This window comes from Alligator sinensis, unplaced genomic scaffold (assembly GCF_000455745.1).
Source record: "Alligator sinensis unplaced genomic scaffold, ASM45574v1 scaffold19_1, whole genome shotgun sequence".
Classification (NCBI taxonomy): domain Eukaryota; kingdom Metazoa; phylum Chordata; order Crocodylia; family Alligatoridae; genus Alligator; species Alligator sinensis.
Genome location: NW_005841916.1, coordinates 2,613,312 through 2,627,751, shown reverse-complemented (window position 1 = coordinate 2,627,751; position 14,440 = coordinate 2,613,312). Strand labels below are relative to the sequence as shown.

The following is a 14,440-nucleotide window of genomic DNA, read 5'->3' as shown; positions in this document are numbered from 1 at the left end:
GTCAGGCACCGCGTGACCCGGCCAAACAATGTTGCCCTGCCTCCCGCCAACTCCTATTGGTGGAGAATCCAGGCAGCCTTTTTTTTTATTCGTGGCGCTTGGTAAGCTCCGCCCCCTTTCCCTGCGCGCTCCAAGAGCTGCTTGTTTACAGACGCCGAGTGTCCTCCCCCCGCCCTCACATCCCCGAGGGGCCGGTTGGCTCCGCCCCTCTCCAGCTCTCATTGGTGGAAACCGGGGATCAGGCAGGCGCCGGTTGGCTGGGAGCTGGGCACTCTCCCATTAGGCCTCTCCTCCAGTTAACGCTCATTGGCCACCACGTGAGGCCTCACAGTCAGCTCCACCGCGCGGCTACTAGTGCGGAGCTCGGGGGCTGCGACTATTGAGAGGTGACTGTTGGGGTCGCGCGATGTGGCCGTTGGGGCTGTGCCCTTCGCCAACGTCTTCTCCCTCAGCGACGGGCCGGCCGGTCCGGGCCAGGGCAGCGGCGTGCCCTACCTCTACCTCACCAACCTCGAGGTGTCCGTGCGCGACCTGCAGGTGAGCGCCGCCCCCCTCCGCGGAGCAGGGCGCCGGGTGTGACACATGAGGCGGTCCCGGAGACGTCACGTAGGGCTCCAGACCACGAGCGGCCGAGTTCGGTCGGTGACGTCACGTAGGAATCTGCCCCGTCCAAAGAGCTGTGGCCTGCTGTGCTGCTTCGGGGGCTGGGCAGCGCGACTTGAAGTGCCCGCTTTGCCAGACTGGAGTGAGGAGAGCTTCCCTCGGGAGGGGAGTCCGACACTCCCTGTTAATTTAGGCATAAGAACTGCTAGTTATTGGCAGCGTTGCCAGGGCTTAAATATGAAATTGCAGTACTGGAAACTTAAAACGGTCGTATTTGCTGAAAAACTACCATACACTGAAAGAATATGAAAAGAAGTATGCAAATAAAAATGGGCAAGGGACAGGAAGACAGCCCTGTAGTCCCTGGGCTCCAGAGCCTGACCCAGTAACCAGTGTTGCCAGGTAAAGGATATTTATTGTATTTGTACACTAATTTCAACCCTTGTATGATGAAAGTAAATGTGCATTAATTTTTTAGGTAGCTAATTGATGCAGCATATGTAAAACCCCAGTAATTCACTTTATAGTGCTGATTGTAAGTTGCCAGTGAGTGAGTGAGAGCTGGGACATCAAAGTTGATGCATTTCTTTATTTTGAGGCAAGGAGTCCTAAGAAAGTGCTGAGAGCGAACCCAAAAGTTGGTTAAGGTTCCCTGAGAGTAACTTGGGTTTTGCATATGCTGCATCAGTTAGCTGCCCCAAAAATTATGGTGCATTTACTACTATTGATCGTACATTGTATAAGGGTTGAAGTTACTGTATAAATACGATAAATATTGAATACCTGGCAACACTGGTTACTGGGTCAGGTTGTAGGTCCACCTTGCACAGGGACTACAGGGCTGTCTTCCTGTCCCTTGCTGGTTCACGTCTCTGGGTGGAGTTCCACTAGGCAGTATCCCCTGGTTCCTTGGGACTCATACGAGGGCCAGTGGGGACTGACCCATGTGCTCTGTTTGGAGTTTCCCCTTTGCCACACTTGTTCCGTAGCTTTAACCATTGCTCCTATCCCTGTATTGCGTTTTTTGTCTCAAGAGATTAGTTGTTACTTTCTCAGTGGCCTCCCTTTGTAAGGGAACCTTATAGTTCTTGGTGGGTGAAGGCCCATGATTCCATGAAAGTAACAACTAGGCCTGTGTCAGGAGGTGGCAGGCAATGGATGCTGGAAGGAGGAGTGATCTGGGTACGACCAGGGTTTTTTCCACTGTTCCTTTCTCACTTGCAGCCTCCAGCATTTAGAGCCTAGGAAGCTTTGATTTAGAAGCTGTCCTCCTATTTTAGATGCTCAATAGCTACTGATGCAGCTTCCTCCAAGCAGTTCAGTGTTAGACCACAGCAGACCAGAATGCTTTTTTTTTCTGAGCAATTTGCAACATAATTACTCTAGTATTTTGAACTAGTCAAAAAAACCCAGAGAAAGCTAAGAGCTGGCATTTTTTTTCAGGGGTGTATTGAATCTGAAAAGGTTGGGAACCTAGTCTGTCTCATGAGTCAGTGTAGGTGCTAATGCTGAGCAGCACCTTCAAAAGAACCTCGCAGCACCCCAGGGTCCTATGGCACTCTGGCTTGGAGTCATTTTTCCACACCCTGTAACTCCTGAAGAAAGCCTGACAGCAATGGGAACACTCTCCACAACTACAGATCTGAATGCTGGCTAAAATTGCCTTTTGTGCAGTGCAGTACCTGGACATATTAAAGCTGCCAAGCATGTTTTTTAAAGGTGACCGAATAATGCAGAAGGACAAGTCTTTGATCAGCATGTTGTTAGTGGCTCCACAGAGGGCTATTAACTGTGGTGACCAGCACACAGAAATATTACTCTCTGCTTCAGTATCCTGAGAGTTTTAGGGCCCTGTTACAGATCTTGGTTCAGAAAGTACTCAGATACGTTTGATTTTAGTACAGTTTTCTGAACCATGCAACGGTGGTACATTTTCTGTTGGGGCAATCCAGGCAACAAATACAGATTTGACTAGGGCTGTAAATGTGCTCAAGTACACTATCTGAATCTTGTGGGATTGGATTCAGAGGATTCATTAAAGCTCCTCCTCCCCCAAATTCTGTAAACCGACTGTGCCATGTTCACCAAAATGACTGTCTTTTGAAGCCACTAAGATTCTGTCCTCTCCTCAGAAGTCAAGGAGCAAATACTAAAAACACTCCAGTAAGTAAGTGTTGAAGGACCAAAAGGGGACTCTGAACAAAGAAATGGTGGATTGCTGAACTTCCGAAGAGATCAGAGAGGGAAGGCTTGGCATCAAATGAGCCATGAAAGGACCAGCAAGCCGAAAGCTGGGGCTGTTGTTGAGTATTAATAACTCTAAATTCTATAGACTTGATCAATAAGGCAAGCCAGCAACAAAAGATGCTGGAGAAGTCTTGGGTACGCTGAAAGTCAGAGTGCAAGTAACAAACCAGTGTCCATAGTCCTCTCCTGTCTAGCTCCTTTTTTTTGGCTGTAGTCATAGGCAACTGGTAGAGGGTGCATGTGCCCCCCCCATGGGGCTGGTGCCCCACCCCCGACAGTTGACACTGATGCTGTTGGTAGGGCTGGTGCCCCCCCTGACAAGGTTGGTGGCTTGTGCGGGTGCCCCCCCAGATTCAGGAGGCACCAGTCACTCATGGCTGTAGTCAAGAAGAAACTTACTAGAATGATCTAGAAACCTTGGGGTGAAATAGCAGTGATAGTTCAGGAAAAAATGCAAGTGCCAGAGATTTTTGTGGGTGATACCTTTTTATTGGATGAACTGCACAATTGGGAGAGACATAGACCAAATTGCAGGTACCACCAACTTGTTAGGTTAGAGACCTATCAAGTCAGCCAGGTGCCCAGAGCATCTGTGATGCATAAAAGCAGTGGAAGACTTCTGGCTGCTGTCATGCTGCCAGCACAATTGTGTGGGTACATCAGCAGGTACTGTTGTTTTTGTTGTTGCACCCCATCCCCCTTATTTTGCACCCAATTTGCCTTGCCTTAGCTACAGTATTGATTGCACCTTTCCTTAAGTCTCTGTTCTAGGGTGTTTGAGAAGATAATTACAGTTAGTTACATCATCTAATGGAAGAAGCAATTAGAGAAGCTTTGTGTGCTAGTCACTGTTGTTTCCTCAATTAAAAATCTTAATAGTGGTAGAAGCCTGTTCCAACTCCATTAGAAGCCTGAGATACAAGAGTGAGGAACCCTTAGTGATGATATATTCAGTGGCTTTCTTTTCCTCATTTTAGTTTTCCTTTTTGAAAAAATGGACCTGCATTACGGTTCTCCCCATGTTCTTGTGTTTCCTATTCAATGAATGCCAATTTGCCTCTTGAATTTTATGTCTAGCACACATCATGCTTTGCATCTTGAACCCACTCTTGTTATTGTATGTTATGGTGGAATAGTTCAGTTTATGGGATTTTATTTATTTATTACTATTATTTGTATCCTGCCTTATCCAAAGAGCAGTGCAGTTTACAACAACAGACAAACAACTTGCAAGATAGCATTGTATTTTATGACCCCTCCCTCCCCAAATTGACATTAAATTAGATTTATGCTGGTCTAATAAACCTTCCTTCAGAAAACTTTGCAGCAGATGCTGTATTTTCTTATCTATATTCTTATTTTGCAGTTTTTTGGTTTACTATCACATGGAGACTTCTGCCAGCAGATAACACCAAATAACCATGATTCAGCTTTTTTTGTAACTGACAAGCAACTTCAGAATCTGCACTATCTTGTGAGAGCTGTGTAATTTCATAAATGCAATGGGATATTGCAGAGTGCACAGTTCACTCTTTTGCTGAGCTATTTAATGGAACTTCCCAAATGCATGTTGAAATCTTGGCTGTGTGAGGGAAAGGGAGAGGTGAGCTTGTATAAAGTTGTGGTCAGAAATTAGCATCTCGACTGTATTAAGAAAAATGGAAACTTGCTCAGACCTAGACAAAGTTCGCACAAATGAGATCTTTTTGACTGGGTTAGATGTAAAAAAAAAAAAAAATTACAGAGCTACGTTCATTTTGAGACCTAATTTAAATATGTAATTAGTCCTCAGATAAACATCTTAATTCTCGCTTCACCTGTCATAAACCTATTGAATTGTTTCCCTTCTTGATGTACTTACTCTTCAGGCCTAGGGGCTTTTGCACTGGTATAGATAAAGCCAGCGTAAAGCAGGGCTTGTACTAGTGCAGTTTTTACACCAAACCAGTTTCGGATGCAGTATATTGAAGACTTTGGTGTAATTAATTTAGTCAGGCTCTCAAATTGACACTAAAATGTCCTTAAAGATACTAACCCTAAATACCACATTTTGGCAAAAAAAAAATAGGTGTCCTGACCTGGATTTCTGCTGTAGAAACTTTTATGTAACTTTCTTGAATTTACTTTCACTAAATAACAAGATTTCCTTACACATGTTGACAGCCACTAAATATGACCTTTCATGGTTAAAATAATCTCTAGTCAAGGTTTTTATAACTTTTTGGGAGGCAGACATTTTTATGCTGTTTTAAGCTTGGTACAATTTCTTACATCTAGTAGAGAGTGGTGGTGGATGGGTCAGTATTGACCTGGAAGGATGTGGGCAGTGGATTCCCCCAGGGCTCAGTCCTTGGACCTGTATTCTTCAGTGTCTTCATCAGTGATTTGGATGTGGGGGTGAAATGTACTCTGTCCAAGTTTGCGGAGGATACTAAATTGTAGGGTGAAGTGAATACACCGGAGGGTAGGGAATGATTGCAGGAGGACCTGGACAGGTTGGAAAAGTGGGCAGAACACAATAGGATGCAGTTCATCAAGGGCAAATGCAGAGTGCTGCACCTAGGCCATAAAAATATCCAGCACACCTATTGGCTGGGGAATGACCCTCTCAGCAGCACGGAACCAGAAAGGGATCTCCGAGTCATAGTGGACTCCAAGATGAATATGAGTTGTCAGTGAGACAAAATCATCAGCAAAGCTAACTGCACTTTATTATCCATTAGCAGATGCATGACAAATAGAACCAAGGAGGTGATACTTCCCCTCTGTGTGTCACTGGTCAAACTGCAGTTGGAGTACTGCATCCAGTTTTGGGCGCTGTACTTAAGAAAGATGTGGATAATCTTGAGAGGGTCCAGAGGAGGGCCACTCGCATGGTTAAGGGTTGGCGGGCCAGGCCCCATGAGGGGAGACTAAGGGACCTGGATCTCTTCAGCCTCCACAAGAGAAGGCTGAGAGGTGATCTTGTGCCACCTACAAATTCATTAGGGGGGCTCAGCAACGAACCAGAGATGCTCTGTTCACCAGGGCGCCTCTTGGGGTAACAAGGAACAATGGTCACAAACTGACAGAGAGCAGATTTAGGTTAGACATTGTCATGACCCAATGATTGTGTGTGCGCTTTGGCACTGCAGAATTATTTCCCGCCACATGGAGCTTTCTTTGCATGGTGCAATTCTCAGCTGCAGAGAGAGAACCCGGGTGCAAAGGAGTTCCCGCCACCCGTATGTAAATTTGTTTCCCGCTATTGGCTGTTTCTAAATTATTCCCACGTGGCTAGTCGTATAAGAGGTTTGAGCAGTTTCCGCCCAAGTTGTAGAGGACTCCACAACCATCTCGTGGGGACTCTGAGCACGTGGCAGAGTAATAGAAACTTTGTGTGCGTCTCAGAGGAGTTCGGCGGCCTGATCAACCACCAACCTCTTCCTGTCTCGTTCGTTAAATTCTTAAGACGTTAAATTCTTCTATCTACGGTTTTGTGCACTCGTCAAGGGTATTCAGAGCTCTGTCGTGTTTGTTTTTGCGGAGCCTAGCAAACTCCGTGCGTGTGTCTTCGGTGGAGCCTAGCAAACTCTACTTGTGTTTGTCTGTAACTGCAACTCAAGAATGTTTTTCCTGCCTGCACTGCGACCACCGGTGTAAGTAAAACAATCTTTAATTAACCGCTACGAGTCCGTGCCTAATTCTTTTGCACGACGGGCTAGTACCCGCCCTACCGTTGTGGGCTCCCGGCCACAGCCCGCGGCGCACCCCCGAAAGCCTCGGACCGCTCCAGTAAGGGTGGCCAAAATCTGAAATGGGCTCCCAAGGGAGGTGGGGGTCTTCAAGAGAAGGCTGGATACCTTTAGGATCCCCCTACCTTGGGGGTCTTCAAGAGAAAGCTGGATAGGCGGTATCTGGCCGGGGGCATCTGACCCAGCGCTCTTTCCTGCCTAGGCAGAGAGTCGGACTCGATGGTCTGTTGAGGTCCCTTCCAACCCTAGCATCTATGAATAAAGTTGGGTACCTTTTTTAAATTGTTGAGGTTATTTTCAGCTTGCTCTGCCCCCCCCACCTTTGGGATTCAAGCTGGGTTTTTAAAAGTTGCTTCAGATTTTAGTGGAGTTGACTGTCAAAGGATAGTTGTCTCTTGTTGGAAGTAACTTTGTTTGAAAGTAGTATTGACCTGCTGATCTGATATGTAAGGAATTGGCTAACTATCACTTAACCATATTGTACTATTGATCCTTTCACCAGAATGGACTTGGCTATGTACATTGCACCGTTTTTTATTTTATTTTATAGAATATTCTGCATGTCCGGGATTTCAGATTGAAACATTCTAGTCTGTGAGAGATTTGCAACTGTGCCTGATCAGTTTTACCAGTGGTATAGTTATACAGTCTTCCAGATTTATTCAGAGTCATTTTGTTTAGGGTGGCTTTGGATGAATAATATTACTGGGAAAAGCTGATGATAACGTCTAATTCTGAATACTGCATTGAGTTTAATTTGAAAAATACCTTGTTATTTTCAAAGGTATGCAAACTTATTTATATATATTTGTATTGGGATATCTTTGTAATTAAACTTACTACTTATGTTTCAGGTGAATGCTAATGCCTCCCTAACAGTGTCTTTAGCACAGACTCCTTACTGCAAGAAAAACAAGTATGATCCACAGAATCCCTTGTGTGCCCACATAATCTTCGCTGGGACTGTTGTAAAGGTCGGTGGCTGTAAATTAGCTATTCACAAAGTTAGTGGTCTTTTAGTAAAGAGATGTATAAACTTCTGTCCAGAAGTATCATGTTACTTGCTAGTCAAAAAAGATTCAGGCTAATTTAAAGGTTCATACTGAGCCCTGCGAGGCCAGGGGTGGGCAATTATTTGGGCTTGCGGACCAGTAGTGGGTACTCCTGTGCTGAGCCACCCGTCTCGCTGAGCCTGACCACCTTCCAGGCTCAGAGTGCCTACCTGGGGGCACTTTGTCTGGCTGACCCACTTCCTGGAGCACATCTGTAAGCCTAGGAGTAATGCCACCACCACCCACGGTCTGGACTGAACTTGGCCCTGTGCCCCCTGGGTAACACAGGTCTAATAGTCCTTGAGGGGTACTTGACCCACTGCAAGAACTCGGGGTGCTTCCCTCAGCCTGAAGCACAAATAGTGGTCTCCCTTAGACGAACCAAAGGGACCCCAAGGCATAATCTAGACCCTCTCCCAATAAGTCTCCCACACTAGGTACAGAGGAGAACTTTTATTGGTTATAAGGAGTAGGTTTGGAATAGGACAGGGTAGAGCAATATCAGAGGAATACCTTGGAGCAAACAGTGGCTTGGTAGTCTTTGATTATGCATCTGAGTTACTGCAAGCTATATATCTAGTTAGATCTCAGGTAGCTTACTCACAAGCATCATCCAGAAGCAGGCGGAGATTCCCTCTGGAGGCAAGCAGATCATTGAACACAAGTTTCAAGAGAGTGAGTTTCCGGTGGTCCAGCTTCTCTGAGAGAGGTTTTGGTGAGCTGTTGCAGGTTGGGTCAGTAGCGCCGTGCGCACGCCCCCGCCCAAAAGCTCTGCAAAGGCTTTAGTTCTGTGGGCAGGGGTGTTCAGGTAGCAGATCATGTCTCAGCCTCAGCCCTGTGCTGTCACTGTGATCCCAGGGTCTCCATGGAGACTGGCCAGGACCCATGCAGCAGGGTGTGTGGCCAGGTTGGATGGGGTGGGGCCACAGGCAGCCAGGGAGCTATGTCCAGGGCCAGGTCTAGGATATTGGGGGAGTGACCGTGCGGGGTTGGAGCCTGGGGCAGAGCTGTAATCTGCTTTCCACGTGCCCCTGCTCGTGAAACCCGCACCTACTGCGGGTCCGTGTGGGCAGCGGATCATGGCTTGGCTCTGGCCCTGTGCTGTCACTGGCCTGTGATTCCAGTCTTACCTGCCTGTCCTGCTCCTGAACACTGCTCCCCTCCCTGCCCATGGCTCCATTCCAGTCACCTGGCTGTGTCCTGCCTGTACAGGTCCTGCTCCTGGTGGTGGGTACAGGGCAGACAGGTCGAAATGCCCGGGCAAGATGGCCTTGTTTGGTGGTGGTAGTAGCTGGAAGGAGCTGCTGCTCCTGCCACTGTTAGGAAGCGAGTCTGGCTATGTTACCCCAGGCCTGCTGTGCACCTTTTCAACTTTATTTAGCTGACAACATAGCTGCTCAAAATGCAAAAGACTTAATACGTTATCGATTGTGGAAGCTTTTGTCATTGTACTAGTTCAGCTTAAATCTTCCCCTTAATTAAATTCTATTATCAATTATGATGATTTCTGCTTAGACAGTATTCTAAATTATGCTTACATGGTATGTTAACTCATCAAGTATTATTTGATACATTCTCTGAACCTCTTAATTTTTGTACCATGCTTAACTCAGTCATTCTTTGTTTTCCTCTTTCCCAGTCTCTTTGCTTTTTATTTGAGCTTTCCCCAGTTTTTCAATATCTGTCTAGAAGTCGCATGCCCAGGAGATGCAATTGCATCTAAAATAACTTCCTGTACACCGTGGGTGTTGTTACATGTGCTCAGGGGAGAGGAACGGGGAAGTCTTTTTAATTAGAGTGGCTCCAAGAGCTGCTTTAATTAAAGCTCCCACAGTGTCTTGTGCATCAGTGTCCCCATGCTTCAAAATGGTGACAGGAACACTTAACTAAAGCTCATTCAATGCACTTTTAACTAAAGTGCTTCTGCTGTCATTTTGAAGCATGGGGATGCTGATGCACAAGATGTGGAGGCCTGCTGGAGTGCATTAATTGGCATGCTTCAGCAGACTCAATTAATCGAGCCTGCTCTGATACGCTGTAGTTACAGCGTGTGAGAGCATCCTCCCTATATGCGTACAGGCACCCTGTGGCTTTAAATCTGCATTCATCATATTCTGCTTAATAAGTTTCCCAGTGTTGCATGCTGTAATTTAGTCCCCCCACCCTTTTTTTTTTTTTTTTTTAATTTGGTTTTTCTATAGTTCAAGTGCTAACATTCTTCACAGAGCTGCAGTCCCCCCAAGATTCATTATAAACTTGTACTACTACGTCAAATTACTGAACTGCTACAGAATTTATCAGCAAAAACATTACCATCAGGCTTTAATTTGTCTGAATGAGTAGCTACTGCTGTTGGTTGTCATATCATCAGAAAGTGCATCTGGCACCTTTTGACAGAATGACTTTTAAAGCCTCTGGGCTTTACAGGAATTAGCCTTCTTTTAACTTGCATGGAAGCATATTTGTATGTCTGTAATGCCAGCTTATTTGCTTCCTATCCTCATGCTTCTTAAAAGTTGTTGGGTTTTTTTGTTTGTTTTTTATCAAGACCTAAACATTTAATTATTTGAAAAATAAAATTGAGTTGAGCACCACCTCTTGGACTTTTCTAAAGCAATACCTGCTTCTCCTTATTTGTCATCATCTAGTCTTCTGTCTCAAAGCTTCATCTATAATTTTCCAAAGGTGGCGTATGTGTGTGCATGTGTTCAGGCTGGAGCCTGTCTTCATATTCAAAACCAATAGTTGAATCTGTCATCAGAATGGCTCTTCCCTCTCTTAGGTTGGTGGATATAGTATTTTGGAGGAATAATTACCAGATGTAGACATCACAGAATAGTTATGTCTAATGAGAGCATTGGTAGCTGCCAAAAATCAAACCCAGCTGCTAGGTGTGAACAGGCTATATCACGAGTCCTCTATAATAATAAATGTAACAAAGGGCCAGCTTGTGGCTGCAGCTGGAAAAAGCACACTGCAGTAGAGTTGTTTTTGAGCGAAGTTTCTCTCTTACTGAAGAAGTGATCATTTGTAATATGTTGCTGGTTTCTGTTTAGGTGAGTGAGACAGAATCGGGTTTAGCAAAACAAGCATTATTCACTCGACACCCTGAGATGGAAAGCTGGCCTCGAGATCATAACTGGTTCTTTGCCAAATTCAACATTACCAATATCTGGGTCCTGGACTACTTTGGTGGCTTGAAAATTGTGACCCCAGAGGATTATTACAGTGTCAAACCCTAGTAAGTACTGAAGTTTGTTGTATAATTTTTTTTGTCATAATTGGAGATAAGTGTTCCTATAAGCTTGTATAAATAAATTCATACACATGTTAATTCTTCCTATTGGGAAGTCATCAATTCTACCTGATGATTGGAGAGAAGTCTTAATATATCCTGTCTTCAAAAAAGGCAGCAAACTGGAGTGTGAAAATTAAAGAGATACTGCTAAATTAACAACTACCAATAAAGTATTGTCTAACGTGTTGCTCCACCACTTATTACCTGATGAAGAAAAAACTGGGAGACTACCAGTGTGAATTCCACAAGAATAGACTGATGATAGACCAAATCTTCTCACTAAGGTAGTCGAGGGGGAAAAAATGGGAATATATTAAAAATGTACACATTCTGTTCATATATTCCAGAAAGCCTGCGATACCACACACAGTCTGGGGGCTTTAGTAGCTGAATTGGGCATTCCCAGAAAAGTCAAATTGAACTCTTTAAATTTTGTATGCAGAATTAGCACTTGTGGAAGAAATCTGGACCCCTTCCCAATGAGAACTGGATGGAGTCAGGAGGGTGGTCTGCCTCTGATCCTATTCAACCTGGCACTGGAATAAATGATCTGGAGCATAAATAACATGAGGGGAGTTCAACTGAATGGAGATCATAAAGTCCTGACATGCTGCTGATTTTATTTTTCATGAGTGCAAATATGAATGATACAAAGTCTATACTTGACTAACAACTAAAGCAAAGAAGGTTGGACCACAAGTGAATGTGGATAAAACACTATCTGCTGATAAACAGAACCCCAATAAATCAGGAACCTGATGTAACAATAAACACTACAAATTTTAAGCAAGTGACTCGCTTCATGTATTTAGGCCCCATCATAGCACAGGATGTAACGCAAAGGAAGAAACTAGGAAGAATGGAAGCAGGAATTAGAGCCCACTTTGCATTACACAAGCTCCAGTCATCCAAGCTCATCCCAAGGAAAACTAAGCTTCAAGTCTATAAAAATCCTAATTAGGCCATATAGAACCTGTGGCAGTTGAGCCTAGGTTCTCCCACAAGGAAGTGGGATACTACTACATTGTTTTAAGAGAGAAATTTTAAGGAAAATCTTTGTGCAGTGAGAACCCATAACATAGGAATGGTACAAGAACCAGTAACGAGTAATATCAATTGTACAGACGGAACCCTGACACAGAAAATTAGCACAACAATTACAATGCCTGGGCCAAACTGAAGGAATGGAAGCAATTGAGACACCAAAGAAAATGTTCCTTGGGGTACTGGAGGGGAGAAGGCTGCCCGGATGACCAAGGCAAAGATGTTTCGATGATATAATATCAGACATGGAAATTAACTGTGGGCAACTGGAGAACAAAGGCACACAGATGAGAACGGACAAAGGTAGTGGAGGCAGCCAATGACCTCTAGGGCTTATAATACTAAGTTGTTGCTGTTGTTAATAATATACTGTTCCTATAAGGGTTTCAAAGGTTCCCATACATATAGTGCACATGCACTGTCCTCTTAACTTTTTTTTAATGCTTGTTAATGTCTTTCCTAAACTAGTTTACTTGATTGATTTATTTATTGGTCCCTTCTGTAAAGTTGTCATAACAATTGTACTTTGATCAGTCCCTGACAAACAAGCTTTCCCAATTGTTATTGTTCCTTTCTCCTAGCCATCACTTTCATATATCTTGAAAAGTAATTGAGCATGAATTGCATCTATTTGTAACTTTTAACCAGTGAAGTTTACTGTATGTTGCAATACAGAAACATTTTAGGTTCTCTTCTATAAGAATGAACAAGTAATTGCAGTTATACAAATGCAGGTGTCTTATTAGTACCTCCAACTTAAAAAGAATTTAATGTAGGAAGATTCCTTTCGAATGAACACTGAAGCAGTTTACTGCACTTGGATTAAATACAGGGTGGAAAGTATCTTAGTCCAATAGATAAGAATTATGAGGATACTTGGTTGCATTTGGGAGATGTGAATTTTTTATTTTTTAATCTTTTTGCTGTATCACTTGTGATCTGCATTGGACTGTCCTGAAGTGGAGTTTTCAAGAGAACTTCTGAGTTGTATATGGCATTTACGAATGCCAGGATGTCCAGACAATCTGCTGCATAGGCCTGGGATACGTAAGGCTTCAGAATGACATTCCAGATACTTTAGAATACCTTTTAATCTTAAAGTATATTCAATTTAATTATTATTTTTACCCTTGTAGGTAGAAGAATACTGTGGATGATCATAAAAACGAACTGTTTGGGCCTTTCCTGTGCTTTCTATTTGAAACTATTTCCCACTGAGCCAATAATGAAAAATCGGATTCCTTCTACTTTTTTTAATTGGCTTACTTTGGGTATATCCCCGTTTCTTGTGATCTTGTTACTGAGACTTACTGGCAGGTATTCATGAAAAATGAATCTTCAAACCATATGTTCTATTGCAGAAGAGATGTTTATTCAAGCTGGGCTGGTTATTTGTGTGTCTAATATTCCCCAGATTCTACAAGCTCAATCCACAGTTCTAAGTAGTTTGGTTTATTTGTTACATATAACAATTTGCCTGTGTGCAATCTGCAAGCAGACTGTGCAGGCTTATCTGAAACTAATGTATTGGCTTAGCTCTACATGTGCCTTACTTTAAATTTCATGTGTTTGTAGTATATTTAAAAATATTTTAACCAAAATTAGCTTTGTTTTGCCTTTTGAGGCAGAGTAAACTAGCCAGCTGAATTCTACAGAGTTACTTTCATATATAAGGTGTAGAGTGCCGCTTCCACCAAGCTAGAGTATGACCAGATGGGAACCTGCGCTCTCGGAAAACCTTGAACATTGATCAGTGCAATTGTAATCTGTTCTGCTACCTATATGACACTCATTGCTGTAATATGACTGTCTTTATGCAAACCAGACATGACCCTCTGGTTCCTGGTAAGTTTCTAGCACAGCATTTAGTTGGGGGATGTTTGTGTCCTTGTTCTTCAGATTCAAGCTATGGTTAGGAAAGTGTCTTTTTATATATAACTCTTGGGATTGTGGTTTTATTTTTCCTGAATAAAATTAATCAGTTCTCACTTTTTCTCAGCTTCTACTCAGAAGTCATTTATTCACTCTGTTTCCCCTACCGTGTTTGGCTTCTGGATTTAGTGTAACCACTTTAACAAACACTGTTTAATACTAGAATCTGAATTATGAAGGAAATCCACTTGCCTTATAAAGCAGCTGTTGGCATAACTTCCTTGTCCCTTCCCCCAATAATAGAACTCATTTTATGAGGGGTTTGTTTGGAGGATATAAGATACTACTTGTTGAGCAGCCCAAAAGTAGAAGAACATTTTATGAAATGTGATATCTTATCAATATGAAGTCAGCTTACATTACTAAGAACACTTCCCTCTTTGTACTTTTAAAATATCCTAGTGACAAATACAATCAATATATGAAATTAAACATTTTTATTCTGTCTGTTTTCACAAGAAGCTGCAAGAAGGGGTAATGTTAGAATAAGTTGAGCTCAGCATGAAGATAACTATCTAGGGCAGTGCTTC

The 14,440-nt window shown here is 43.4% G+C and overlaps 1 protein-coding gene across 1 annotated transcript; it reads left to right on the top strand.

Moving 5' to 3' along the window:
• Positions 1-396: 396 nt before the first annotated feature.
• On the top strand, positions 397-13,970 carry CREG1 (cellular repressor of E1A stimulated genes 1; the record flags this gene model as incomplete). Its single annotated transcript, XM_025198184.1, has 4 exons — positions 397-537; positions 7,439-7,558; positions 10,693-10,877; positions 13,115-13,970. Coding segments are annotated over 4 exons (447 nt in total), but the record flags the coding sequence as incomplete, so codon positions are not given.
• Between the last annotated feature and the right edge of the window lie 470 nt (positions 13,971-14,440).